At 37.0% G+C, this 27,560-nt stretch overlaps 1 protein-coding gene across 3 annotated transcripts; it reads right to left on the bottom strand.

Annotated features, from left to right (window-relative positions):
- Positions 1–4,027: 4,027 nt before the first annotated feature.
- On the bottom strand, positions 4,028–27,385 carry NRG4 (neuregulin 4). 3 transcript variants are annotated; one of them, XR_001412349.1, is made up of 7 exons: positions 27,272–27,385; positions 21,693–21,758; positions 17,544–17,637; positions 10,164–10,313; positions 5,248–5,327; positions 5,061–5,155; positions 4,028–4,119 (listed from the first exon to the last, which is right to left on the bottom strand). XR_001412349.1 is itself a non-coding variant. In XM_014944611.1 (6 exons), the coding sequence occupies exons 2-6, from the start codon at positions 21,700–21,702 to the stop codon at positions 5,139–5,141; spliced, it is 351 nt and encodes a 116-aa protein (XP_014800097.1). In that variant the 5' UTR covers positions 21,703–21,758; positions 27,272–27,385; the 3' UTR covers positions 5,016–5,138. The 3 variants fall into 3 exon arrangements, 2 of the variants coding, with proteins under 2 accessions (XP_014800097.1, XP_014800098.1); XM_014944611.1 differs by lacking the exon at positions 4,028–4,119 and having other exon boundaries at positions 5,016–5,155; XM_014944612.1 differs by lacking the exons at positions 4,028–4,119; positions 27,272–27,385 and adding an exon at positions 22,776–22,903 and having other exon boundaries at positions 5,016–5,155.
- Between the last annotated feature and the right edge of the window lie 175 nt (positions 27,386–27,560).

The following is a 27,560-nucleotide window of genomic DNA, read 5'->3' as shown; positions in this document are numbered from 1 at the left end:
TCCCACCACTTCATAACAATGTCGGGTGTTTTTCTACACAAACATAGCTACAGTGAAAAACTGGAAACTTCTTTTTTCAAAGGAAAGGCATAGGTTTGGATTATTCAGAAATCATTTTACCTGGGTATTTATGTTAGAATTATTAGCAGACAAATGCATAATTGGAATTTTTTTTTAAGAGCTTTGATAATTTAGGAGCAAAATTTTTATTTCAAATCAATGGGATTTGTGCTTCTAAACACTTTTAGAAAACAATTTATAAATTGCCATCATTACATTTCACAGCTAGGTCCTCATGGAGATTAGCAGGTAACACAGACTGCTCAAAATAAATGTTTTGGAGTGATTCATATCACTGAATCAGTGGCAGTCTTGTCACCTTTTCAAGATAAGTTTTCACAGCTATAAGAGTTAAAAACAGCTTTTTTAAAATAAGCTAGTCTTAGCTGACTTGTCAGTATTAAAATTGAGAGCAAACACTAATCCCCTCAAAAGAGGAACTCTCTGAGAATCTCCAGCACTGGTGAAAATGACTGAATAGTTTGAAACGGCAGGAAAGTCTGTGATGGAAAACGTACAACATAGATTCAAATTACCGAGCCCTGTTAAAAAATGCCACCAGTGGATGCTCTGCTACATTTTTACAGCCCATCATTTGCCTGTACAAAAGTTGTAGTCAAAATATCATTACTTACATTGAGAGGATAATTTGAAAACAGTCTCTTTTAACGTACACAGAAAAAGAATGCTCAAATGTTACACAAACTGACAGAGAGATGCATTTAGAAGTGTTAGGAATTCATTTTAATTTGGGGGATGAAAACAGCATTATTTTCTTGTTATTTCAGGTTTTACAGTTGCAGGTTCTGTTTACATGCCCTTAGCTGGCTATAGAAATAATTCCTGGCAGAAGGTTTTGTGGAGTATCAGTCCCAAACACGGAGCTGAGTGGCAACCTGCCTAGCGGGATTTCACAACATTTTTATTTGGTGCTTTTCAAATTGCTCTCTCACATTGCAAACAGATTATGCTGAACAAGTTACCGTCACAAGCAAAACAAGGACAGACTTTGGATAAGCACAAACAGATCATTTTACATACAATAATGAAAAAGCTTTTGTGGTTTTTTTTGAACATCTTCAGACATGCACATGTTTGGGTTTTTTTGTTTGCTCATTTTTCCTCAAAGTGTAGGAAATACTGCAGTACTTTCTTGAAGCATTTTTTTCACTAATCTTGACCAAAAAAGCAAGTAATTTTATGTCTGGATTCTTTTGATTATTCCATGTTATCTGAGGTAAAGGAATATTACATCTCTTCATTTAAGATACAGACGTCAACAAAAAGCATTATATCTGAGAGGGGTACAGCGAACATACGCATCCTGGTAATCTAATAATATTGCCAGAGAATCATAACACAATGCAGTTGCATTTTTACCCCATACTTATACAGATACATCTTCATTAATATCTCTGAGTTTGAGTATGGTCATAGTACAAGTGAAAACTCGCCCAAACTAACCCACAGTCTTTTCAGTTTTTACTGGAAATAGCTTGATGTCCTTTATATCTGAAAGGATGCTAAATACCAAAGGAACATAACTGAGGGGGTTGGTTTGGTTGGTTTTTTAACGTAGAGGAGTTGGGTGTCCCATGTTAAATCCATAACCACCTATGGCTAAAGCTCTCCCTGGGCAGTCCCTTCTAGGTATGTATCTCTTGATACAGCATTTGCTGAACACATAACAGGAATTTATAGCCTTTTAGGTAAACTCACTGCTTTCCCTTTCTGCCTGGACTCCGGTCAGTTCAGCAGCTCCTCGTCAGAACGCTCGCAACAGAAAGCAACAGCACAGACACCAATTCTACTGTGGCAAGTTCTCTCCCCTATTTCTTCTCTGTTTTCCCTTTTCAAAGGACTGAGTCATATTATCAGAGCCCCTCTGTTGCTCTTTAAAAATGCAGGGCCAGGAAGGAAATAGGATTTTTTAGTGCAGTAAATTGTGAAGGGGTTGCACAACATTAAAATGGGAAGTGCTACCAAATGGACTTCCTGTTGGTCTTCCCACTTAATATTTAACAATATAAATCATAAGACTATAAAGCACAAGAGAAATCCTCTTGTTTTCATTTGAACAGCCATTTCTTCTCCTTTCATTGTACTTTGCCCCAGTGTTTGTTTGGGCTACTAATGAAACAGTTATATACTGAGTAACATATAAGCAACCTCTTATTTAGGTCTATAAAAAGGTTTCCTGCTAACAGCTGGCATTTTGTTGTGCAAGTGATCAAAAGGCAACATGTTAAGAAGAGACCTTTGCTACAAGATTCTGGAAAGAGAACATGATCTTCAGGTATAAAAGAATTTTTGCCGTAATAGTGATATTAATGGAGGTTCCTAGGAAATTAGTCTTTTCCCCATTTCTTCCCCCCATAATCTTTCAGCTGGTGGAGAGGTAATTTTAAAGACAGGAGATCTTGTTTCATGAAAACAGGAGTCAAGCAGAGAAGAGAGACATTATTACTCATCCCTGCATTTACACATAATGCTTTTTTAGACTCCAGTGACCCCAAGCACAAGATCTGATGCACTGGAACTGGTGTATCCTTAGCTTTATTGCTCACAGGAGTACTTGCTTAATTTTGTAAGCAAGCATTGCTAGAAGAGTGTTGTACTACTTTGTTAAATTATACATATTGTTGGCTACCCGGTACTTTCTGTGGCGTTTGACCACCTTAAAATGAATTTGTAGCCTGATCTCATTTTGACCTGAACATGAAATTCACAAAGCTTGTGAACTGAAATAATTAATTTTAGAAGCCGAAATGTTCTCAAATGCAGTGGGTTTGAAGCACTCTGAATTGCTAATGGGATTTCCTTCAAAGATAACATTGTTTCATAAATCAACTTGTTTGCATTTAAACGTGGTTCTAGTTTATTCATCCTCACTTTTTGTACAAATTGTTTCCTTAATAATGCAAACAAGATTGGTAACAGTGAATTACAATTCCCTGTCTGTCTAGAAAGCTGGGAGGGTTCTAAGGGTTTACAGAGTACTACTTCAGTCCATTTATTTCTTACATCTATTAATATTTCCTTTCTCAATGAAAATAGTATACCAAACTTTAACGTTAAGTCTGAATGTCTCGTGATTAATATCTGGCAGTTATCTAAAAGCAGTTGTCTCTGACCAATTTTCACTGAGGCTATGACAAGTACTTTAGGTAATGCTGATTCTAATGCAGCTGCCAGTACTGCTACGAGTGTCCTACACTCTGTATCTAACAGGGGCATGTCCCTATCTGATGAAAAATCACCTTTCTCTTTCCTAGCCTTTAAAACAATATTACCAGCTTCCTTCAGAGTATCTGCTAAAGGTTTGAAGTCCAGAAAATAACATAAAAAGTCAGTTAATGTGAGGAGAAGGTGATCTTTTAGTGCTTCATATAACTTGATCGAGAGCTTCTCTGGATCAGATCCTCTACTTGATTTGGTGGCCTCAGATTCTCCCTTCAGATGCTGAGTGTTAACTTCAACTGTAACTTCTCTGATGTGAGTCCTCAGAAGGTAATGCATTTTTCTGGTTTGTTTCCTAGTAGCTATTATAATATGTTTTTCTCTTTGACTTCTTACCTTATACATTGTAACAGCATGCCTTTTCTTCTCTATCTTGCTGGAAATTTTTCTACACTGATGTAAAATACATGCTATTTTTTCTAACACTAGAGCATGTAGTAGACATCCTAGGAATAGAAGCTTATTCAACATTTTCTTTGCACCTACATTTTTATACACCTCAAAATATTTTATTTCAGAGATAAGAAATCTGCGTGCTGCATTTTCTCCCCTTTCAATTCCTGAACTTTTCTCAATTAATTTTCTCTTCAGTACAACCTTATAAATCCCATATGAAGAGCTGCTAGGTAATGTGCCGTGATGGAAACATATCTGATTTTTGCTGGTTTCAACCTCCAGTGCTAGAAATGAGTTGAAAAGAAAATTGTTCAGTTCACGTTTTCTATGCCTCTGACTAACAAGACAGTCTGGTTGTGTTGTCAAGGCAGAAAGAGAGACAGACCATGTCATTTGGCCTCTATTTGTTTGAGGAAGAGAATCCTGTGAGGAACCAGAAAATGATAAATAATATACTGGTGTGATCAACAAATGGGCATAAAACAAATAAATTTTTAGAGAGAGCAGCACTTTTTCAGCCGAGACACCTGGCTGGATACTATTTTGTGTCAGGAATGGACCTGATGAATAAAATTCCTGACTTCTAGTATCTGAAATATCAACTGGAAAATTTAAGGTAAGGTTTAAATCTCCCTCAGTAGTGAGATTTTCAGAAGGCAGCAAGACAAAAATAAAACCATCAAGGAAGGTGTCTTGCTTAATATTAGGGACATATACCAAACAAAGGGTAAATACTCTGCCTAGTAAACTTCTTTTAACCATTACCAATCTCTTCTCTTTTAATTTGAATTGAAATCTTGTGCCAGGAAGCTGAGCAGTACACTAGCAGTGATACTTTATCCTCATGTTGTCTTACATTAAAAAAAAAACAATTGGTATTGGCTAGAGAAAGGTACTTTTTTCCCTACATCTGGTAAGTGTATCTGAAACAAGCCAAATTCTGGACGTGCATCACAGGTATAAATTTTGAAACTATTGAATCAATACAGTCCTCAACTCCTTTGTGGTGATCCTGTGAAAAGGACAATTCTAAGAAAAATTCAAACTATTACCTCATGCTAAAGCCCCTATGATTATCTGAGATTCTGTGTGAAGTGAAAAAGATTATTTCATAGTTCCCATGCAGTAAAAACCAAAATTATCTCATGCTTCTACCCATGCATTACTGAAAACAGTAACTTGTCATGAAAAAATCTCACAAAATTCAAACATAAATTGTAGTGATTTTGGTATAATTTGATATACCTTTAAAAACACATAGAAGCTCTAATAAGTGCAACTGTTTATCTATGTCTTAGTTGCAGTCTTCTCCAACACAAGCAAGCTTCCTATTTCAGTCTACCTTCTTCTCTCATCTTCCTTACCACATCAGCCTCTATCACTGCTGTATTCTTAGGGTTCCTCTGCATGATGTTTTCCCACCATTGTTCCACTCTAATGCTTTACTCAGTTATTATTTCTGAAAAATAAACAAAACACATGCTGTTAATTATAGAAAGCTTCCTCCCCTGTCTGCCTTACGGAGTGGCATTTAACTTTAAATGTACTCACTGTTGCAGCCATTGCTGGTTGTAGTCTCAACCAGGTTGGCACCACACTCTGAAGAACTCGTCCTTGGGATGGAAGCTTTCCTGACCAGAAGAAACAAAGAGGCAACAGGGAGGGAAAAAAAAACAAAACACAAAAACACACTGAGTGAAAAAAAATTATCAGGGAAGAGACGAATTAATTGAATGGTGCTTTCACTGAAAAAAAGTTAAATGGATCTTCTGCAATTACTTTCTAATGAATACTAAACGTTTTTGAGAAGCATGTATTTGAGGGAGAATAGACATCAGAGGCAGAAACAGCACGCAGAACTACATGGCTTCTCTCCTGAAGTTAATGTTCTGTTTGTCTGATTTCTTAGGCCTTTATTTAAGCAATTAGTAGATACCACAAAATTACTTAATTTATCATTAACTCTCTTAGCATTAGTAAGTTAAATTTCAATAATGTGATATTTTCCACACTTTCTTGAGGAGAAACAGATTTTTAAATAGAGCTTATCTCTTGCTGTCTCTTGAGAAGAGCCATGAGCTATTCTCCTTTCTGTCCAGTTTGTGTCCTGTGGTGATCTGACTCCTCCACAAAGTCTGTTGTCTTGGACAGCTTACATGGCTTTATTCCTAGACCCTGTTGTTTTGGCTGGCCGAGTTCCTGTTCATCAACATACACTTCTCTTACAGGTAATTTGGCATTTCAACACGGACTTAAAAAAAAAAGTATAAAGAAATAAAATATATAAATAAATTGCACACTTATTTTAGTTTTCACTAGGGTTTTCTCTGTTCTTCTAAGCTCTCTGTGTGGCATTCAGGCCTCTACATTGTTTTTAAATAAAAGCTGGCTTGTGTGGCATCTACAGTAATCAGCTACCTTTCTTATTCCTTTTCCAGTAACCCTGGTACAATATGTTTCTGGAAAAAGGCAGCCAGATGGACCTGTGCTGACAGGTGAATTGCTTGTAGCAAAATATGCCATTTGGTACCTCAGTAACAATGTAACAGCAAGGATTTTTGCATACTTTCCTGTTTTCCCCAGGTCAAAACAATAGGCTTTACCTACCATTTGTTGCCTGGGGGTGTGTGTGTGTTTGTTTAGAGATAGAGAGTGGCTAGATCTGGATTTGCTCTACCTTCATGCGCTGCTCTGCTAACACGTTCTGCAGCTCCTGAGCCTGAAGCCACACAGAAGCCTAATCAAATCCAAGACATTTTTTCACTGTCAAATAGCAAATCACTTTCATAAAACCAGCTCTGATTTTATAAATATATACACATATAGGTAAGTTTTACATTCATAATGTAAATATTTTACTCTCTTTGCTAAAATATGGTTGTTGGCATGATGCCGTATCTTCTAGTGAATCCAAATAGTTAGAAATAGCAATAGTTTTATGTGCTGAGCTTTTACAGGAATGTAGCAAACAGAACTGAGCATGCCCTTTAACAACCAGGATTTCCCCTTTAGCAGAGGAGCGATGGTTATTGCCTATGAAACAACACATTCCTTGAGAAAACTTGATAAAAGGAAGTTAATGTACTGAACTGGTTTTCTCATTATTTTTGGGTGTGGACAGTCCTGTTCTTATGAATTCCTATAACATGATATAAAACTATTTTACAATACTCATCTTTGAGGACACATAAAAGCATAGTCTTTTCTTTGCAACAACATTCCTCATCATTTTTTCAAAAAGTAAATTAAAGCTATTCCCTTTACTACCTAAATAGTTATATTCTATCAACATACGGTAGCCTTTTGTTCTGCAGGTTCTGGTAACAGTGGGAGGTTTAACCCTGGAGTACTGTTTATCTTTGCTAGTTCTAAACTGCTGTTTTTCATCACCAGTCCTTGACCACTTTTCCCTCCCTCTGTTCTCTGCTGTTCCTTTCACTCAGCTCTTCAGTTCCTTTCCTCTATTTTCGTCTACTTTTCATCATTATCACTCTCTAGCCATTTCAAATACTGTTTGTTTTTTCATTATCTTTGATTCTCTCTCCTCCTCCTCCTCCTTGTAGGTTTGCTTTCCCAGACCATGTTGATGAACCCTAGTGCATAATCAAATACAGCATGAAATCAGCTTAACAGCAGATTGTTGCCAGATTGGAAAAAATAAATCCTCGGCTGATAAAAATGTGATGATTCAGCTAAATATAAAGGGAGAATTATTTTGCACTGTTCACCCAGAGCTTTTCCTATGCAGTCCTTTTCTTTTATGGGTTACTTTCACCATTACTTATGATCTGGTTTTATAAGCAGAGCAATGAAATCCCTTCTCTCCACCCTTGTATGCTGAATGGATTTGTTTGTAGGGAGCTTTAAATGCACTTGCATATGCCTGGTCCTGAAATCTTCCCCAAGCAGCCTGAGAGGAAGAAAACTTGGAAAGGAAGTGGGGTACAAGGGATGACAGGAACAAGGTAACAGAGCACTGATTTCCTAAATTCTAAAAGATTTGATGAATAATTTTAGGAATTCAATTTCTGTATCCTAAATTGCAATTAATATTTCCTCTTCTGCATTTCTCCAGATTGCATTACTCTATACTAAAACTGCACTAGAATCCTGGGCTGAAAGAGCCAGAGAAATCTGTACTCTCACACAATATGGGGGAAAAAACTCTCTGCTTTCTTATTCTGGGTCAAATGTATTTGTTAATAAAGTGTAATAGTGGAAACTTGATAGCACAATGTTTCTGTTAACATTTTAAATTCAATATAGTCTATCAAGAGGACAAATCAAAGCTGGTGCAACTCTCAGCTAACAGTTCTGAGCCCCAGTTCCACCCTCTTCCAGAATGTTATGACAGAGGTGGTAGATCAAGTTTGGGGGAAAAGAAAATTATATTAATGACAGCTCTTAGCAATAATTCTTGTTTATATAGCTGAAAAGAGGAGAGTAGATTAAAGTATCCACTTGAGACTCCTCTTGTACGTTGGTCACTTCAGTCAAGAGATAAGGACTGTTAGAAGTAAAGTGTTTCTTTTATAGATGAGTTCTCTAGTAGAAGATGATTGTGCTACATCAGCCTCCAAAGTGTAAAGGTAAGACAAAAAAATTTTAGACAGTTGTGTTCTTTTCTTTATATTAAAGAAGTTGATAATGATTTTATGAGATTTCCCAAGCTACTCTTGTGTGTAAGATAGGTTCAAGGGCAACTACGTTAAGACTGAGTTGCTGCCGTTGGTATTTTGCTAATAAAGAGGCCCTACTCCTTGTTCTGCCAGTTAAGTAAAGCTTGAGTAAATTCATTTCCTATAAAGAAATAGAGTAGTTGAGGTTCATCTTCCAACTATCTAATAAGAGACATGCACAGACCCGTAATTGCTGTTATTATTCGGGGGTTAGAACTAGATGATCTTTTAGGTCCCTTCCAACCCAAACCATTCTATGATTCTATGATTCTTCTAATCTTCTGTACTTTGCAATGCAAGGCTCTCTGACAGTAAAGCTCAGTAGATTGTGTCTCCAGATTTCCCCTAATTTTACCGTACACAATAGGAAAGGGATCTTTTAAGAGATTCTCTCCTCTCTGAAGCTCAGAGACAAGCTTTACTTCTAAAGATACACTCTCTGTACCTCTATGAGACTTGAATGATTTTTTTCTTTGGTTAGTTAAAGCTGTATTCTTTTCTAATAACTTTATAGTAATCTGAAAATGTTCTTTAGCTAACAACTGCCGTAGCATTCTGCCACTAAGACAGGATTAATTTAACTAAAATTGCTAAAGGAGTATCCTCTACAACAAGTGTTTTTTGATACAAACTCTGTTTATCAAATGCTGCTCTATCTCTTCTAAATATATTCAGCTATGGGAAAAACTGGCTTTCAGTGGGTTTCCATGACAGCAGCTGAGGTAAAGCTAGACCAGCTATTCCAAAGGTCGCTCATTGAAAGGCACTGATCAGGGAGGCTGATTTGGCAATGTGATTATGGGAGAGCAAAGAGCAGAATTGCAAGAACCTTAGGTTATCATAACCAAGGAGAAATGCAGCACAGGAGTAACAGGAAGAGGCTGCAAGTCTGTGATGGCTAAGAATTACAGGGGCTTGTAAGCTGCTTCATAAAGGCATAAATACATATTAACAGTATATGACAAAAGAAGCTCTGACAAAAGGTGCTGTATTATAAAAACAAGAGGGGACACAGGAGTTTGACTTCTGTACATAAATGCAGAGAATAAGGGAAGACAATAAGTTTGTTTGGGTTTGGTATAAGTGTACTGATGCATGTACAGCATCAAATAGTTGACTTGGATTAATCCCCAGTAACTGCTTACGTGTTTTCATTCGAAGTCCTAATATGCCTAAAATGCTAGTAAAACCAAAGCTGCCTCACTTGCTGTCTAGCACTGACGTTTTCATGCTACTCAAACGTGGATGATCCTGGATAAGTGAGTTAGCCCTCGGATTTGTTCTAAATGTTAGTTAGTTAGTAAAAATCTACCTGGAATTATTTTTGAATTTGATTATTTCCTTAGTTTTCCTTTTTAAATGAGGAACTGTAAAGGAATTGAGAGCTAATGGCACCAGTTGGTTTGGCTGCTACTTCAATGCAGTGGAATGGTTTCTGATCCCTAAGTGCTTTGGTAATTTGCTTCTGCTTCTCAGCCTTTAGACAACATAAGGGTTGAGTAATGTTTTAAAATGTTAGTATTAACTCTGGGTAGACTGTAAAATCTCTCAGAAATGGGTGTACTACATGGCTTTTTTGACAAAGCAACTGTAAGTAACAGCTTAGAAAAGACACTGAGTAAAATATTACAAGGAACAAGTTAAGACATCCACATTAATTATGCTGAATAACCATACAAACCTTATGGATAATTCATTACATACTTTTACATTCAAATAATTAGTACATGATTACCAGAAGAAATTTCTACTTGATTAAATAGCTTCAGCACTCTGAAGCACTTTTACCTGCAAAGGAAGTAGAATGCTCCAATTACAAGAACTCCTAGAAGAAGAAGTGAAGCCAATAAAACTGCAAACAGGTCACCTTTTGTTTGGGACTTGATGCTGGGCAGCAATACTTCCTCACAGCGGGCTCCTGTGTAATTCTCAATACACCTGGGAAACCAAGTTTTATTCAGATTAGATGGTAACTTGTCATCTAATATGAAAAGCACAAAGGCTTTTTTTGGTCTTAAGTGGGGACAAAACTTGTTATGACGTAATTCAAGGTTTATATTTGCTTCACAGCAAGTTTCCTTATGGAATTTCCACTAACCTCTTATTTTTGGAACAAAGGGAATTGGGCATCCTGGGCATTGAGTTTATGTTCTGATCCATAATGCTGTCATGCATCAAACCATATCTTTCATAATACATTCACTGGATTAGCAATATACTTCATAATGGTGTACTTCACAGTTAAATCTGTCTCCTCCACTGGCAGATTTAATTAATTAAATCCACCTCTTCAGGGTTACCTGTGTCATCCCACTGGTTCTCACACAGCTTTCTGTTCCCCCTTTCATGTAACTTTCTAGCTTGCTTGTTGAAGAGCTAGTACCCTCAGCTAAATAGATCAAGGAAACGGGGGTCCATTGAGACACAGTACATCTTAAATTCCAAAAGTAATTTATGCAGTGTAATAATTCATACCAGAACATGTTACATGCTTGGTGAATGACCCTCTTTTGGAGAGACCTAGCCAAAAGTCTCTCTACTATGCTTATTTTATGTATTGAGCTTCCGAAAACTTCTGAAGAAAGACTTGAAATGAACATGGTGTTTTACCACAGTAAAACGGTATGATATTTTATTAAAAATAAATAAAATGAATGGCTTAGTAATTCATATTGAGTCAAAACCAGATAGGTTGAAGCTAAACTAATCTTCATTTGTCTTGTATTTTGCACTTACTCTGCTAAGTTTTCTTAAGGAATTTATTGCATTACAGAAAATGGAAAGCACTTCATTCAATAACTACATTCTGCATGTAGCTTTTATATATGCAAATTTGCTTCTCTCTATTTGTATTACTAAAGATCTTGCTCCTTCTTGCTATTTCTGGCACTGAAGTCATAATAATCTGTGACATAAGCAATTTCAGGCTCCAGCTGAGAAAAATGGGCTGAACTTGGTAACATACTTGAAGTTCTCAACTGCCATTGGCAGCTGCGAGGTATAATTTCAGATGAGGGATAAGAAAGCAGAGTGGGGAGGAAGTGCCAAGAAAGCAAGATGTCTGGCATATCTAAATGGGACAAGAGACAAATGGATCACGGTGAGCACACCACCGTGCATGCTTGATGGGACTCCCAGCACCCCTGTCTGTAGATTATGGACCACTCCTTCAGGAATACTTGTCTAAACTGTTGCACAAGGAATTACTACCATTTCTTTTAATTCTTTGCTTTTGGAAATGAAGTGCAAGATTTAGACACTAGGAAAAAGTGTCAATTATCATAATATATTAAAGATGTGCACCTGAGCAAAGAGCCACCATTTACTAAGGGCAATGTGAGACTTTTCAAAGTGACTGTGTTTGACTGCTGGGAGAAGGAAGGGTAGGCAGACTGCTCTGATTGCTTGAGATAATGTTCCAGATATTTACTCTAAGTACAGTGGCATTTCAGTGGCCTATTTCTGAAATACTGTAGAATACTTTAAGAATAGAAGTGTAGTTTGAGTGGGGCATTGTTCTCTAGCAAGTGAGAGAGAAATGCTTTGGAGAGCTGAATAGAATAACAGGGATAGAAAATGGAATATAAAATTCATAGAAGTATTCTTGAATACCAATGAAAACTAGAGAATAATGCAAGGCTAAAATGATACAGGAAGAAAAAATAAATAGGTTTTGGCATCAAACTAAGGCTCATCGAAAAGTTCTAAAGACTGAGTGTAACGGGAGTAAGTCAGTAGCCTAAAGAGAAGAATGAAGCAGGAGAAAGAAAAGACAGTCCCTCTAGCACTGAAGAGAGTTGTGTATAGGATTAGGTAAAAGGCTAGGATTAGATAACTGTTGTGATGTAGAAAATACTGTCATATAACCTAAAAATTATGGAGGTTTTCATAGAAACAGGAAAATTGATATGATATATCTTCTGGTTACATTTAAATAATCAAAATTATAGCTAACGTGACCCTGCCACCAGGCTCTGCTACAGTTAAGGCATTTCTGAAAATCCAAATGTTCAAATATTGGCTTGCACAAGCTTTCATGAAGTCATCAGTGCTGATTTACAAACAGGTGAAGGACTAAGTTAAATATAGAAGCAACTGAAATGCTTTAAGACAGCCAAGAGAGAGAAAGGCTTCTGCTGTATGTCCTTTCCTAGAATTGGTGAGACAGAAACTAAGCAGACTTCAGTAATTAACAGTGGAACTCAGAAGATTTGCTTTTCCTGTTGCATTGCTCTAATAATTCCACTGGAGTTACATACAGTGACCACAGACAAGACTGTAAAGCAGTCTCTAACAAGCATGTGGACTATGAACATAATCCAGACTGATGGTATCTATTTAGTGTCTCCTAGAGGTGGTCACTCTTATTATACACAGCCTTAGAAGTCAGTGGCAACTCACAGTTTATCTACTTGTAATGGATGCCTGAAAGGAGAGCACAAGTTAAGCGTGACACACTTGCAGTTGTTAATATGGCAGGCAGCTGTGCTTCTGCACTTGACTGAATGAGTGCAGAAGACAGAGAAGCCTGCTTCTAGGCTGTAGATAGAGGGAGTTACATTAATTAAATCTTGCTGTTACTAGTCCAGGTGTTGCTGATGCATATCACCTGCATGCTCTTAGCCTGCTGTTTCAGCACATGCTGCCTGTTGGCTTTAAACAGTCCTAGGATGTAGCATTCCAAAATTGATTTTTAAAATGGGAAAAAAGGTCTTTCTTCCTCTAAGAAATGAGGATTTCCAATTCAATCAGAGTTGAAAGAAAACAGCCTTCAAATGTTTGAGAAAAAGCTGTGAGACTAGAATCTCCCATTTTCATATCACATCCAGATTTCTGCTTTCCTAGATGCCTGCACACGCGTGCACACACGCCCACACCTCTTGTCAGATGAGATAAACCAGCCTCAACTGTTGTATATAAACTTACTAGAGGAGCTATGCTGGAGACAAAACAGTAACATATGGGTTAACATGTGGGTAAAGAAACCCACAGAATCTCTCAGCATAGGATATTAATCAAAACTACCAGTATCAGCATCAATACAAGGTGGAAGGAAATAGGCTGTATTGGATAAGATGTCAGGAGGTGACCACAATTGTATCGATCCTTTTCAATCCGATCGGTAACTAAAACAGCAGCATAACAGCCCTCCAGTAACACAGGGCGTTTCTGCTGTCTCCTTTGCAGATGCAGTTCATGAGACTCTGCAAGTGTCTCCTGCCTGTCTTATTCAGGTAAGAAGGTAAGGTTTCTTTCTCTTCCAGACTCGAAGGTGGGCGTTGTAAGCAAATATCTGACAGATTTTAAAACAGAAGTAGGATTTGAGTCAAATATGCACACAGACTCCTATTGCTTAGTATTATACTACAGTAGTCAGGAAAAACCTGTATGCTTCTTGGTATAAAAATTACTTGCATGTAAATAGAAAGCTCTAAGCAGAAAAGACAGCTGAAAGTTATCTGTTTGTCAACGCAATTCAGATTACATGGCTGATAGCTTCAAAATCACCACAGCCTTTAATTTGTAGTAGGCTCCTAAAAGTCCATACACTGTGAGGGCAATTGGTAAGTATGAAAAAGAATTTAAAGCCAAAGCGAATAAGCAATGGCAAAGTTAACTGGAAGCCTCGAGCAGCTTTTTTAAAAGTTTTGTGTTCAGAGGAGTTTCAAAACTGTTACTCTGAAGCTGTACTCATATACCTAAAAAGTAAAATGAAACTCATGCTACTACTTCAGAGAAGTTGAAAGAATGGGTTATTTTCCCCTAGAACTCCCCTAGCTATGTGTTTATGTGGCAAGATTTACCATATCTGGCAATGGTATTGTTCTGATCACTAATACTTTTCAAACACATATGATAATGTTGCATTTTATATTTTATGTCCCATCAAAAATAAGCCTTAATTATTGACTTCTTTTTTTGCTGTCCTTTTGGTCTGTATTCTAAGTTTTGTTCTTACCTTTCAAGCTAAAAGCAGAATTGAAAAATACTAATTGGGTGCTTTGTTTTCAGAAGAGCCTGGGGTATGGAAAGTATAGCTTTGGAGGCAGAGAAAGAAGAAAAGCCCAGATGAGTGGGAAGCCCTTAACTGGCAACTTGCAGTGTGTATATTCTGAAGGCTTACAGCACAGTGAGTATATTAACTCATGAGGACATTTGAAAAAAAGAATGAAGGACCCATCTCAGAAAAAGGGCCAGACAAGGATGGCATATAGAGAAAGTGATAGAAGGAATTTGCGTGGGATTTCTTGGATTAGGATAGAAAAGGTGGAGGAGAGATTGGATTAGAGTAGAAGCAAAGGGAAGGGGAAAGTGGAGATACCCATACACAGAAATTTCAGGGTGGAGGTTTCTTAGGCTTAGAGTACTTAGCCTGAAGGCATTGCCTTCTGCAGAACGTGATCCCTTCCTCAAAAAGAGAGTGTGACTATTCATTTATGTGTGAACTGCCCTTGGAAGCAGAGGAGCTGTGTTTGTGTGCTCTTATACCATCTGTATTTTGTCTGAAATACAGAAAGAAGGCTCTCAGAAATCTGCTATGTGTAAGACAAAATGGAAATACCAGAGCTTCCACTCAGACAACATCATCTTAATTCTGCACTGCATTAATTAATGATTATGGGACAGCTGCACATCAGGTGCTGAGGCAAACAGCTTTCAGCCTCGTGTTTTATGATACACCTGAGGCAGCTGCTTTTCCATTCTGCTGCATGTTTATTTAGTACATGAGCATTCCTGGGTTTGAAGCTCATCTTGCTTATGGTGACAGGTGCGTCTTTTGCTGCTGAGAACATTAACTCATTGTTAGGAAAGGAATGAGGGAAGATGGCAGCTGAGCAACTTCATGTTCTAACATGTCAGCTGTATTTAAAATCTGCTAATGTTGCATAGGGGAGTGGGGCCAACTAATGTTTTGTTTCTATTAAATCTCTACCTTGTGTGTATATATCCATTTCTGAATGGTCAAAATAACTGAAATTCCAAAAGTAAACAGCGGCTTTTACTTTGTTACCATGCTACAAAATACGCGTTTCTAAAGAATGATGCAATTTTCCTAGACACATTGTGAAATTACTTCCAATGATGTTGCATTAGGTAATCTGGACTAACGATGTTTAGCACAACACATTTGTGTAAATAAGTAGCATGTCAAGGCAAATGTGTTTTAAGGTATTTTTACAGTTTGTTCTTGTTCCATTTCCCCCTCTGAATCAATGCTGTAGTAATGATCATTCAGCCTTTGATTCTAAAACTGATTCAAGTTTTCTGTTGGTGGGAGATGGATCTGAGAACCCTTGGAAGCTTTAGGTGGGATTTGGCAGAAACATGCATCAAAAAAAACCTTTGCGCAACTGTGTGATGATGCCAGTCTTGAAGTTCCAAAGCACCAAATATTTTTCTGGATTCTGCTGAACAGTGATGTGTTTTTTCTGTTGTTTCTATTCACATCACTGCTGATTACTGAGATATCTGTGTGTAAACAAAACCTTTCTCATCTATAATTAGCCTTCTCTGACTGATTAAGGAACATGCTTAGAATGAGGACATGCTTAAATAGAATGCTTCTATTTAAACCCATATAACTTCATAATCAACCACTAGATACAGAAGAAAAATACTTGATAAATGCAATAAGATTGCCTGAGTATAACAGAAATGCTCTTAAGATGTTACTTTTCTGCTTCAGCAGATTATAAAATCCTCTAGTACCTGAATTACAAATGACTTCATTTGGAGCCTTTTAAAGTGGAAATTATCAATGCTGACTAGCTTGTGCTCCTGAATATTCCTGTTCTGAATATTTGTTACTTCATGTTTACATTTATTGCATCAAATATACCTTCCTCATCACACAGTCTAGCAATAGTTGAGAGGGTGCTTTGAAATTGTGTAACTGATGCTGTTTAGTCTATCCATTCCATTTTCATTTAAGTATTTTAATATCAATAATATGGGATCCCTTCCAGAAAAAAAAACCAATGTGTATTTCAATGTGTTTCACTTTTTGTGTGTATAGTATTTATTTTACATTGCATAAGCTTGCAAGGCTTAGCAGTTAGAGTAAATGATTATCATCATCCAGCATTTCCAAGCTTTATCCTCGCTTCTGGATCCGATTCATTGTATGACATGGGACAATAAGCATTTACCACAACATTGCCTCTTCTCATCTACTAGATGAGTTTAAATGTTTAAATGTTTGAACTGTCCCAAACAAAAGAAAAAAATACTTTAATGAGGCATCTTAGAAGAGATTTTGTTTCCTTCTTCAACTGTTTCATCAAGTTATCATTAGTTGTACCTCAAGATTGAAGAGGGAGCAGAAGTTGCCATGGAAGGAAAAAAGGTAATATCCTTAAGTGTATGTAATAGGTGTCTGAACACCTATTATTATGTTAACTAAGCCCATTAAATTAACTGTAATTTATTTTGATGAATGATAACTCAGAATTAGTAAATGCAGAACCGTGAAAAATTAGAATTTAATTTAGCATCTTCTTATGTCTTGGTAAATGAGAAAATAAAAGGATAGGGCTGTATTTATGCAGGAAACACATCCACGTGCAAAATTAGGAAATGCTTCTTTTCCAGTGTGCAACATGGGCTTTGAAAAGAAAAACAGTCCCATAAATGAATGGTGTAAGAACTATCTCTGTTTGCTGCCTTGATGTTTCTTTATCAAGTAGTCTTTGGCTGTCACTTGAATTACATTCTTTTTTCCCCTTAAACGATTATATTCCTTTTTGTGCCTCCTCATTTTGTTCAGGTCAGGCCATTTTATGTTATAAGAATCTTTGCAATATAATTCATCTGGAAGAAAACCTGGGAATGTACATTGCCTTTCTGAATGCCTTTCCTGCAGTCTATACTGCATAAGACAAAGGGTGGTTTGTTCCTTTCTGTGTTATAATGAGGGGAGAAAATATGGCATACGTAAATGAGTACCGTTGCACAAGTATACAAATTCATTTTTCTCATATTGTCATGTCTCTGCAAGCTAGATAAGTAATCTTAGCATGAATTACTGAATTTGGAACAGCCATAGGTAAGAGGTATTTTCATTTATATACCATTTTAACAGTAATTTCTTAAAGAAGTAAAATGAGGAAAGAGTCTTTAGACAGCTACTGTCCAGTACTTAAACACAATAACCTTAGTTTCACTGACCTGCAGAATGGACTGGATACAGTAGGAATCATATAACAAATCCCTCCATTTAGACAAAAAGATCCATAACTGGTGCCACAGAGTTCTTCATGATCTTAAAAATAAGATGAAAACAAACACAGAGTAAAACAGACTTCTGTATTTTTATCAATAAAAGGAGACCTCAATTATACTTTTGGGCAGTAAGGCTGGCATGCTTAAAAAAAACCGAAGAAAAACCCCACACCAAAACAAACCACCCCACACAAACAAAACCACCCTAAGAACAAATAAAGTATCAGTCTTGCCTTGCAGGCCAGCAACATAGAACACGATCTGTCTTGCAGAATTGTTTCATGTAACAATATGCAAAAATATGACAAATTTATCACCATATCAGATGTGAAGCACCTAAATTATATGAATAAATGCAAAATTCTCTTGCGGTGAGAAGAACTTTTGAATTCTCTGTTACTTCATTTGCCTTTCATGACCACAGTCCGTACTGAGTACAGTGATTCTCATGATAACCTCTATGAAGTCTGGTTTGTCCTGTCCCAGTGGCACAAACCATCTTTAACTAAACTAGCTTCTGTGAGAGAATGGGTCAGTGCTAGTAAACTCAGAATAGTCTCAGGTGTGGACCAGGATGTTCTGAGACTGCTTCAGGCAGTATTAAGAGCTGAATTATAGCGCAGCTGGACACCACCAAGTTTTCCCACCCCAGTTTTTAACAAGGGGTGCAAGAGCTAGCCTATGAAGCATCACTTAAGTAGAAGACTGCCTTTTACAATATAATTTGCACAGAACTCAGAAACGCTTTTTTCTAACTCAATATGCTTACTCTATGAATTGTTAGGGTTTAAAACACAATTAGGCATTCTAGTGAAACCTCAAATACAGAATACTGAAGTTGGCAGTCATGGCAGCAGTTGTCTGTTCTATGCTTAAATAGAATATCTAACTGTACCTTTTTACTCTTTTTGAAAGCAGTCTAAATTTGGAAGTTGGACTGCATATATTTATGATACATTTAATGCATCAGTAACTCATTTTATATATATGCATATATATTGATAAACATATTTTTTTTCAATCTTATGAAACCACAATAGCTCAATCAGAAGGAAAATAGAGCAGTCTCCTGACATCACAAGCGTGAGAATCATGTGTTACCTCACACTTTAGGTGTTGTTTTTGCTGTTATTTTTCCCAGAAGTTCTGAAAATAAGAATTCTGCTGTCTCATTATTTATGTATAGAAGCTATTTTCTATATAGTGTTTTTTAAGGGGAATCAAGATTCTCACTTTCTTATTTGTCCTTCAGGAAAGAGTGTTGCAGTTCCCTTTTATTCCTGCAGAAAAAAAAAAAGGAGGAAGTGTGGCCACAAGACCTTCTATCCTAGAGGGAACTTCTGCAACTTTCTATATAAAATAAACCTGACTTTTCTAGGAGTAGCAGAAAAGCTTGGCTACTTCTGACCCTGTGCAACAAAAACATCCTGCATCCTGCCACCCTCTAGACCATCTCTAGTGATTCCACTCTCCCATCTTTACGAAAAGTCTTCCATTTCTCTGATGGCATATTGACATGTGAGTCCAAGTAAAGTCCTTATATTGTTTTAAGAGGATGGCAGTTATACTACAGAGCTCAACAGGAATTTAGTTCCATGTTATCAAAGTGCTAGCATTCATATGGTAACTGGGCCTTTTCGTGTGTGTGCAGAAGAACTGGGGAGCTGGAGGAGGGGGGAGGTATGGCTGGAAAGGTTGTTCATGTTTGACTTTGCTGCATTGGCTGGGGATGTGGCATAACAGCAATGTGTGTTCTGCCCTACCTTGTTTTAACTCTAAAGCTTTCTCTGCTTGTCTACTGGCAATTCATTTACTGCAAGTTCACTACTAAAAGACTTTTAAAATTATTTTGCATGGGTAACAGTATAATTGCAATAGGAATAAGATGGTACCAGAAAAAAAAAAAGGGGAAGGTTTTTAAACAACTATAAATTATTTTATTTTAATCTATTCAAACATAACAGTGGAACTTCTGTGACAGTGCAATTAAATTGAAGGCTACATCCTTCCTTAAATGAAGGGAGGGTATTGAATAGATGAACAGTGTATCAGGATAGCTACACAATTATAAGAATCAAGAGAGAAAAAGCAAAACTCAACTTTGACCTGCTCTCAACTCTATTAAGCATCTGAGGGAGTTAAGTGTTGTTGAAATTCTACTAGCTGGAAAAGTGAGGTGACAGAAGGTAGGCCCCATAGAAAAATCCCTTTACACAAGCTCGTGGAAAGCCTTCAAATAAATTCTCATGAGAATTAATGAGAACTTGTCAACCTCCTTAAAATCCTGCCTCATGGTTCGATTTCTTTTCTTCATCTTTATGCAGAAATAGGCCTGTCTCACGCTGGCATAGTGGTAAAGTACTGAAGAAAACTAAATGCCTCAAGTCATTCAGGTCTCAGAACATTTGGGAGAGTGATTCTCTCACTGTTATGGTGTGATCTGTGTGTTAAGGACCAGCTCTGCAGCCCAACTAGACATTTCTGTTCTGGCAAAATACCACAGGACTATTAGAGAAAAGTGAGAGGGGTGTAGAGAGAGAACAAAAAGTGCCTAGGAAGCCTTCAAAACCTTTTTGATTGTAATTACAGACAATTTCTCTATAGGCTATTTCTTTCTAGAGCTAGACTTCTTTCCAGTGCTAAGAGAAAAATGGTAACCTTAATTTTACCAGTAATAAGATACTTGAAGAACCTTCTATGTCCAGGTAGATCAGGTGCTCCCATTTTCCATCCAATTGTGCTTTTCATTAATTCTGTTTTGTATATTTTGTATGTATTACCACTACGTATTGAAATTAGCAGAGTAATACAATGTCAAGTAGATGACAGAATTATGAAAGAGAACAAAAGAAAATTCAAGATGCTCTAACACTAAAAAAATATTATTAATTACTAGTAGTAGCAGGTTTTGCTACAATATAAAAATTTACTTACTTTACTGAAATGCAGTGGTTTGGATGAAATGTGAAAGCTATAGCTTTGTATTTATAGACAGGAAAGTATGAAAGCAACAGTTTATCCCTTTAAATTGAAAGTCAATGATGCAAAAGAGTGTACTGGAGAATCAGAAGGGGTTCAATACAAGCCAAAACCCAATTATATTTGCATCGGTGAATATGTTATGATTTTTCATGAGGTAAGTCAATACAGTATATTAATCTAAAAATGCAAATTGTATGCTTTGAAAGTCAAATGTATACTACATTCAGACTACCATAATCAAGATCGAAAAGTTTAACAAGTCAAGTGATGATAGGCAATTAAAAAAAAATACAAAAGGCTTAGCTTTTCAATTAATACAGCTGTAGAAACTCTATCAACGTATGTTCTATGCTATATATATGTGTGTGTATTTTGATATACCCTTCTATGTGAGAGATTAAATAATGAGAAGTAGGACACAAAAGTTACTTTTAAAAAAAAAAGTCAGGTTTTGGTGAGAGGAGAAGGGAAGAGGAAGATTGTTCTTTCTAGTTCTAGACTGCAAATACTTCAAACTGGCAGAAGTAACAGCAGCCTCTAAATACACTAATTCTCAATTATTCTTTTTGAGGACATGCATGAAAACCTGTCCCTAAACTGTCTTGTCTGTTTGCATTCAAACTTTTGTAACCTGACTGTCCTATCTATTAAAAAGAAAAACAAATAAAGGCTCAACACCACCTTAACCCCCAAAGAACCAAACCAGCCGTGATAATGCCCGTGTTAACTCCACTGTCTTGCCTGGTCCAGAGGCTAAAATATTACAGACTGTCTAATCCTGAAGTCTGCTAAAAGGAAAAAGGGAAGGGGGAGGAGTGGGAGACGTTGACTGGAGATAATGGGGCTGATGCATGTTTCCTCACTTTATAAGCAACTTTGGACTATATGCTAATCAGTCACGAACTGTGAAATATTAGGACTGATCAAAGCAAACATCTCCTGAAGAGAATTTATACCACTGACTGGTGAACTCCAGTTTGCTGACTAGTAAGTGAAGACAGCCCTATGGAGCTGTTGTGACAATCCCAATGGCAGCTGTCAAAATCAATGCAATTCTAATGAATTCTAATTATATATGTATACATATCTACGTAAAGAATTGGAAGAAATTACCTGTTCGCATATTATTCCAACAACAATTCTTATTCTTGATCAGAGGCTATTCTTCTAAAACGGCACCTAAAGACAAACATGTAAATTTAGCATCTCATTTTTAATCCCAGTGACTTTTTTCCCTGAAGAAATAGCTGTTAGACTGCGTCTTTCAGTGTTGCTGCTAAGACAATTGTTTGACAGTAATATACTGTTATATTAGATGTAAGTTCCATTACTTCACAGTTAATGGCAAACATTCAAATGTACTGTCAAGTTCAGTGAACTCCTAAGGGCAGTGCTACAGAGTAAAACCAAATTCACACTAAAGCATGTTTAAACAATGAATACTTTCTTCAAACTGCCATGCTTACTCAGAATTGTAATACCCGATGCTTTTAGGCAATCTAAGTTCCTATTTCTGGCTAGCAAATTAAATTGACATTTGTAACTTGAAAGTCAGTGCATACAATTGAACCAGTCCTCAGACTGATAATTACTCAGTCAGGTGAGACCTTGGTGGTGGAATTCTTGCATTTCACAAACAAGAGCTTCCCAATTTGGAGTTTCTCAGAATGTGTGTGTTTCACTTGGGTGCTTCTCATGTCTTGATGTCAGGTGAAATTAGTAACGTAGGTCATAAATTTATCAGAACTCAGCAAGGTCAAGACTTGTACAATTATTCTTAATATATGGAATAGAAACTCTCTGCCTGGACAGAAACCAATCTTCACTTGACATCACTAAAAAGAAACTTATTCTGTAGACAGGCCAACTCTATAACATCTGACATGGCTATATTCTGTTTTCTTGAAAGGTATAGTCAAATTTTCTTGTACTGAACAGGTTACTGAATATGCCCAACATGATAAATCTTATTTTTTAATGTTTGCTCTTTTTTTCTTAATTATACTTTAATGTGTACATAAAGCAAATATTTAAGCAAACTGTCCTATATTGCAGAAAGATTTTTTCCCATTAAATGATCAAATAAAATAAATTACCAACTCTGCCAGAAATAATTGCCTGTACTTCAGCTTTTAGTACAGAAAGGCAACTTTCTGTAGAGGCCCATTTCAAAAAGCGTAGCTCATTTGTACTTACTGTATGAGCAGACAGTTCTGTTTTTCATGGGACCTCAAATGGCTGCCCCAGCTCTTTTAAGTCCTGTCCATGCAAGAAAATGTGAAATGGCAGTTCCCTGTGATACAGCAAGGTCCCTGTAACAGCAAGGTCTCCACCCAAAGGCTGCCCTCTTGGGCCGTCTCACAGGTACGCAACTTTGCTTGCTTTGTGTACACAACCAAGTACAATTAACACAGCGAGTGGCACAAAGAAATTCACCAACACGGTTCACTTCAGAACTAGAATCCTGGTTTTGAAAGAAATAAATCATCCTGGAGAGATGGTTATTTTTAGCAGCCAAGATCTGGATTCTCTCTGTGCTGTTAAAAAGGCTTCAAATTTACAATGTGGTCTGTGCTGTTAAAAAGGCTTCAAATTTACATACAGTGCAATGTGGGTGAGGTTACAACAAAGACAAACATGCATAAGGAGGCCAAGTACAGCATAGGGGAACACCCCGTTATGCTCACAGAGCTGCTTGCATATTTTTCTAGGGTTACCAGTACTACAATTCAATTGCTGAATTCAAAACATTTACATAATGTAGTGTATATAAATTGCATCATAAAAATACAATATGCAGTAGTCAAAAATCTGATTTAAATTTGTATTTTACTGGAGCAAGCAGTCCTTTTAAATTTACTTTCCCTTTTCTCAGGACGTCCCTAGAAATTGTATAATATCCAATAGCTCTCATAACAGAAAATATAAATAGGATATATAACATGAATTTCAGACTAGTTCCTTTTCCAGATTTAATTAGGATATGGGTCCTTGAACAGACAAAATAAGTTGATTTTGCTACTGCAAAAAGGTGATCCCGCATCTCCTTCATCTTATTGTCGGTCTGCAGCTCACTGTCTCTCTGGTACTGCTACTGCTGCAAGTTGAACCTTTTCAGGAGGTGCTTAAATCCAACGATCCAGCAGAAAATTCCTTGGAGGAAGCTGAGAGTTTTCTACTGCATCAGTGTGTTAAATGGATGTGCTGTGCACCTCATCAGCTGTTTGGATTAGGACTAACTGTTACAGGTACTAAAATCTGTTTATAAGATGACCACAGAGAACAAGAGGGTTTGAAGAAGGCTATGGGACTGCTAATTGTTTATTTTCATTTTTTGTTGCCTGCATATTCAAGGAAATGGGTGAAGGAAGGGGGTGAAAATACGTCCTAAACAATCCAAGAGGATGTATGTGTGTATGCACAATTCTTGTTCTTTAAGTTCTGATAGTAAGTATCACAATTTGGGTCTAAAGATCACTTTCAGAAGAGATGTTGCTGACAGCATTCACGGTTGTGGTTTGTTGTTTCTTTTAAAGACCAAAAAAGTAAATCATAAAGGTAGTTGTGTATTTTTATGTAAATGTTTTTCTCTGGGGTGTTTGTTGTGCTCTGAACAGAAGTTTAACTATGTATGGGTGTCCTAAAAAGAGTACGTTGGACTCTACCTCATTAGAAAAGTAAACTGATATATTGTAAAGGAAATGAAAGGCTATAGCAGAAATTATTCCTAAACTTGATTCTAACTTGCTTACGTCTATCTGTGCACTGAACTGGTACTTGAAACACAAGAGATCATTTGTGCATCTACCTAACACTTTCCAAACTCAGTGTCTTACTTCTAAGATACTGCTGTAGCCTGCGCTCACAGAAAATAAGAATCCAATTCTACGACTGCTCGAAGGTTTATCTTGCATGCATATTTATCTTGGGAGTTCAGGAAAGATTACTTTCTGTATCAAGTTAGAATATTTTAATCTGAATTTTAAAATACAGCCTGTTTTGCTCTGTTTTGCTGAATTTTAAAATACAGCCTGTTTTGCTCTGTGCCAGCTTGATGAAAAAGCTGCAATCAGTTCTACCCTTTTCCCCCCATCTTTGTCATCTAAACTCATATTAATAACAAGAGTACATCGTTTGAAAGATTACAGTTTATACATTAAAGTTAGGTCACCTGTGTATATTTTTATATATTGATACTATTTCAGCCTCTTCAATTACTTGAAAGTCCTGTGCATCTTTATTTTCATAGTCTGGATCTGTTCACAAGGGTTTCGGTTTAGGAAGGGATTTAAAGCACATGTTTAGAGTTAACCATATCCTAAATCACTAAGTTTAAAGCATATGCAGGCACTTTGCTGAATGAAGCATGAAGTGTATGTGCGTGTGTGTGTCACACTGAGCCCTGCAAACGTGATGGAAATATTGGGTTACTATTCTGTAGCACAGAAACCACAGATAAAAGTGAGCCACACAAGAAAATTTGTACACCCTCATGCTTCTTGGGCACTAAAACAGTAGGGGAAAGAATACAGGTTTTTTTTCTTTTTTGGGGGGGGAACTGCTATTGGATTTTTGGGCAAAGTGAGGACTGACCCAAAACTGCAGTGGGTTCAGCTCTTTAGCAAAAATATGTGCTAGTATCTGACCATACCAGGGGCTGACTGGAACAAGTGTTTTGAACTCATTAGACTTGTCTTTAAATGAACCTGTGTGCTTTAATCCCCATCTATTTAAAACAGAATCCTTATTGCCACTTATTTTAGTGTACTTTTAATGGCTAACTATGCTAAGCATCCATGAGATGCAGTATCCCCAAAAGATGATAACTGGAAGTCTTAATGAGCACAGGCAGATAAAAAGAAAGCACTGAATAATGATTTGGGTTTTGTTTTATGGTTCTTTGCTATTCAAACATTCTTAAAATTAATCTCTACACAAACTTTCCCTGAAATTAAAGAAGATCATTTCAGTCACATGGCTATTTCAAATATACACTGTTTGTTCATTTAGATTAAGTTGCACCTTACAGCTGTCTTCACGAATGGGATTTTTCTGCATTATGTATTCTTTTTTAAAATCCAAAAGAGGTAAAATCTCATTCTGCCTCAATACTGAGCTCAAATATTTGTGTCGTGAAAACAATGAAGGGGAAAGAAATTTTAAAAATTGCACTGTCTGCTTAGTGGGCTAATTAAACATGAATTTCCTTCTGAGATATGTCCTTGATATCTACCGAGCAGTTAGTAGTCTACACCTCTTATTTTCTCCAAGAGCCAGGAACTGCATTGAAGTCTCGTTAAAAAGAGACTGTTTATTTTCTTATCTAGGTGATAACTTCTAACACCTTTACCATATGAAGCTCATCACTGATTTTAGCACAGAAAATCATCGGGCTTCAGAAAAAAATCCATCAAACTGCCTGAAACAAATGGAGATTCAAGATGAGATACTACAAAAAATTTGTACAGGTACAATATGTTGCTTAAATTTCCTCCAAGTTTCTTTTAAGATGAGATAGCCACAAGGTCAAGGAGGTCTAACAAAAGACAAGAAGTGAAGGGAGATGCCAAATAGCTCACAAGTCTCAACATGCTTGTGATTGACAGGTGAGGTTTTTGACTACAGTTGTTCAAAATTCTTTCCATTACAGTTTTCTGAAATGACAACAAATGACTGAGTCCTCTTATCTTAGGAATGCCTGCAGCAATATGTCTAAGATTAGTTATATACTAAAACAGCTGGTAAAACTGTTGTCATGATGTTGAAATCACCGTTTAAGGCATTACAGTAAATTTAAGGGAAAACTTAAAGGGGAATACTACATATTTGTAGCTTTGAGATAGAAATTCCAGTCTTGAGCTTGTGAATGCTTATGTAAGGGGGGAAATTAATAAATTTTAGAAGACATTTGCCTTAAAAAAGACACATTATAAAGCTTGGAAAAAAAAAACAACCCACAGCATTGTTCCTTCATTCTGTGTGTTTACTGATTTCTTCTCTGGCACTTTTACTCCCAGGTTTCATCCCTAAACTCTCTAAGAAATCAGCTGAAATGTAATACAATTCAAAGGTTCTCCTTGCATCATCAATTTTTTTTTTTCATATCTCAGGGGCAGGTATCATGTCCATCAGAATGACAGCTCTCAGATGTCAGTAATCTCAGATCCAGAAATCAGAACTCAAAAAATCCATTTTTCAAACTGGCATACAAGGAGAGAGTTTAGCACGTGGATGTTTAATAAAATAGACCAGTATCAGTAAGTATTTTTGAGATAATTAAAAGCACGTATCATAAGAGTTTAGATATTTACTTTGACATGGTGGTCATCAGGCACCTAACGTAACTAGCCTTCATAATACTGGTTTTGATTTTTTAAACTGAGCATCATCTGGGCAGCAGTAACTGAGTGATTGCTGCCAACACCAATTGATCAGTGATATTGATCAGTTACCAATACAACTGACAGCTGCCAGTCCCACAGCAGCCCAGTATATGGGGGAGAACAGATAAAACTTGAATTTAAATATTTATGTTTTTTTATTTTGTCCATATAAAGCATGTTCTTAACCTTGGGGTTTTGGGGTGGTGTTTTGTTTTTTTTTCTTTGTTTGTTTGGGTTTTTTACTTCCCTTTTTTTTTGTGCCTTTAATTTCGTATGGAGTTAATTTGCTCTACTTCAACCACAGCTTACCACAGCGGATGGGGAGCCTTAACTCCGCGGCTGGGATCTTTCTCAGACACGCACAGGACAATCTGCTGAATCAACGTAATCTCTCATCTGCATCGTGTAATCTCGCAGCTGCTCTCGCCGCACGCCCGGAGGTAATCCCGGGGCTCTATAAAAATACAGCAAAACACACACAAAAAAAAAGAACAGGCGGAACTTTTAAGACAGAACCTCGTCAAAGCCCCCGCCGCGCCGCGGCCGCCCCCAGAGAAACCAGCCCCCGCCGCCGCCCCCCCCGGGCTGGAGCTGCCCC

This window comes from Calidris pugnax, unplaced genomic scaffold, assembly GCF_001431845.1.
Source record: "Calidris pugnax isolate Ruff unplaced genomic scaffold, ASM143184v1 scaffold70, whole genome shotgun sequence".
In the NCBI taxonomy this organism is placed as follows: Eukaryota; Metazoa; Chordata; class Aves; order Charadriiformes; family Scolopacidae; genus Calidris; species Calidris pugnax.
This window is presented reverse-complemented; position numbering and strand designations above follow the sequence as displayed.

Coding starts and splice junctions, on each gene's coding strand:
- NRG4 (XM_014944611.1), bottom strand. Junction 10,314..17,543: donor GTATCCAGTCCATTCTGCAG/GTCAGTGAAACT, acceptor TTGGTTTCCCAG/GTGTATTGAGAATTACACAG. Junction 5,328..10,163: donor GCATTCTACTTCCTTTGCAG/GTAAAAGTGCTT, acceptor TCTTCTGGTCAG/GAAAGCTTCCATCCCAAGGA.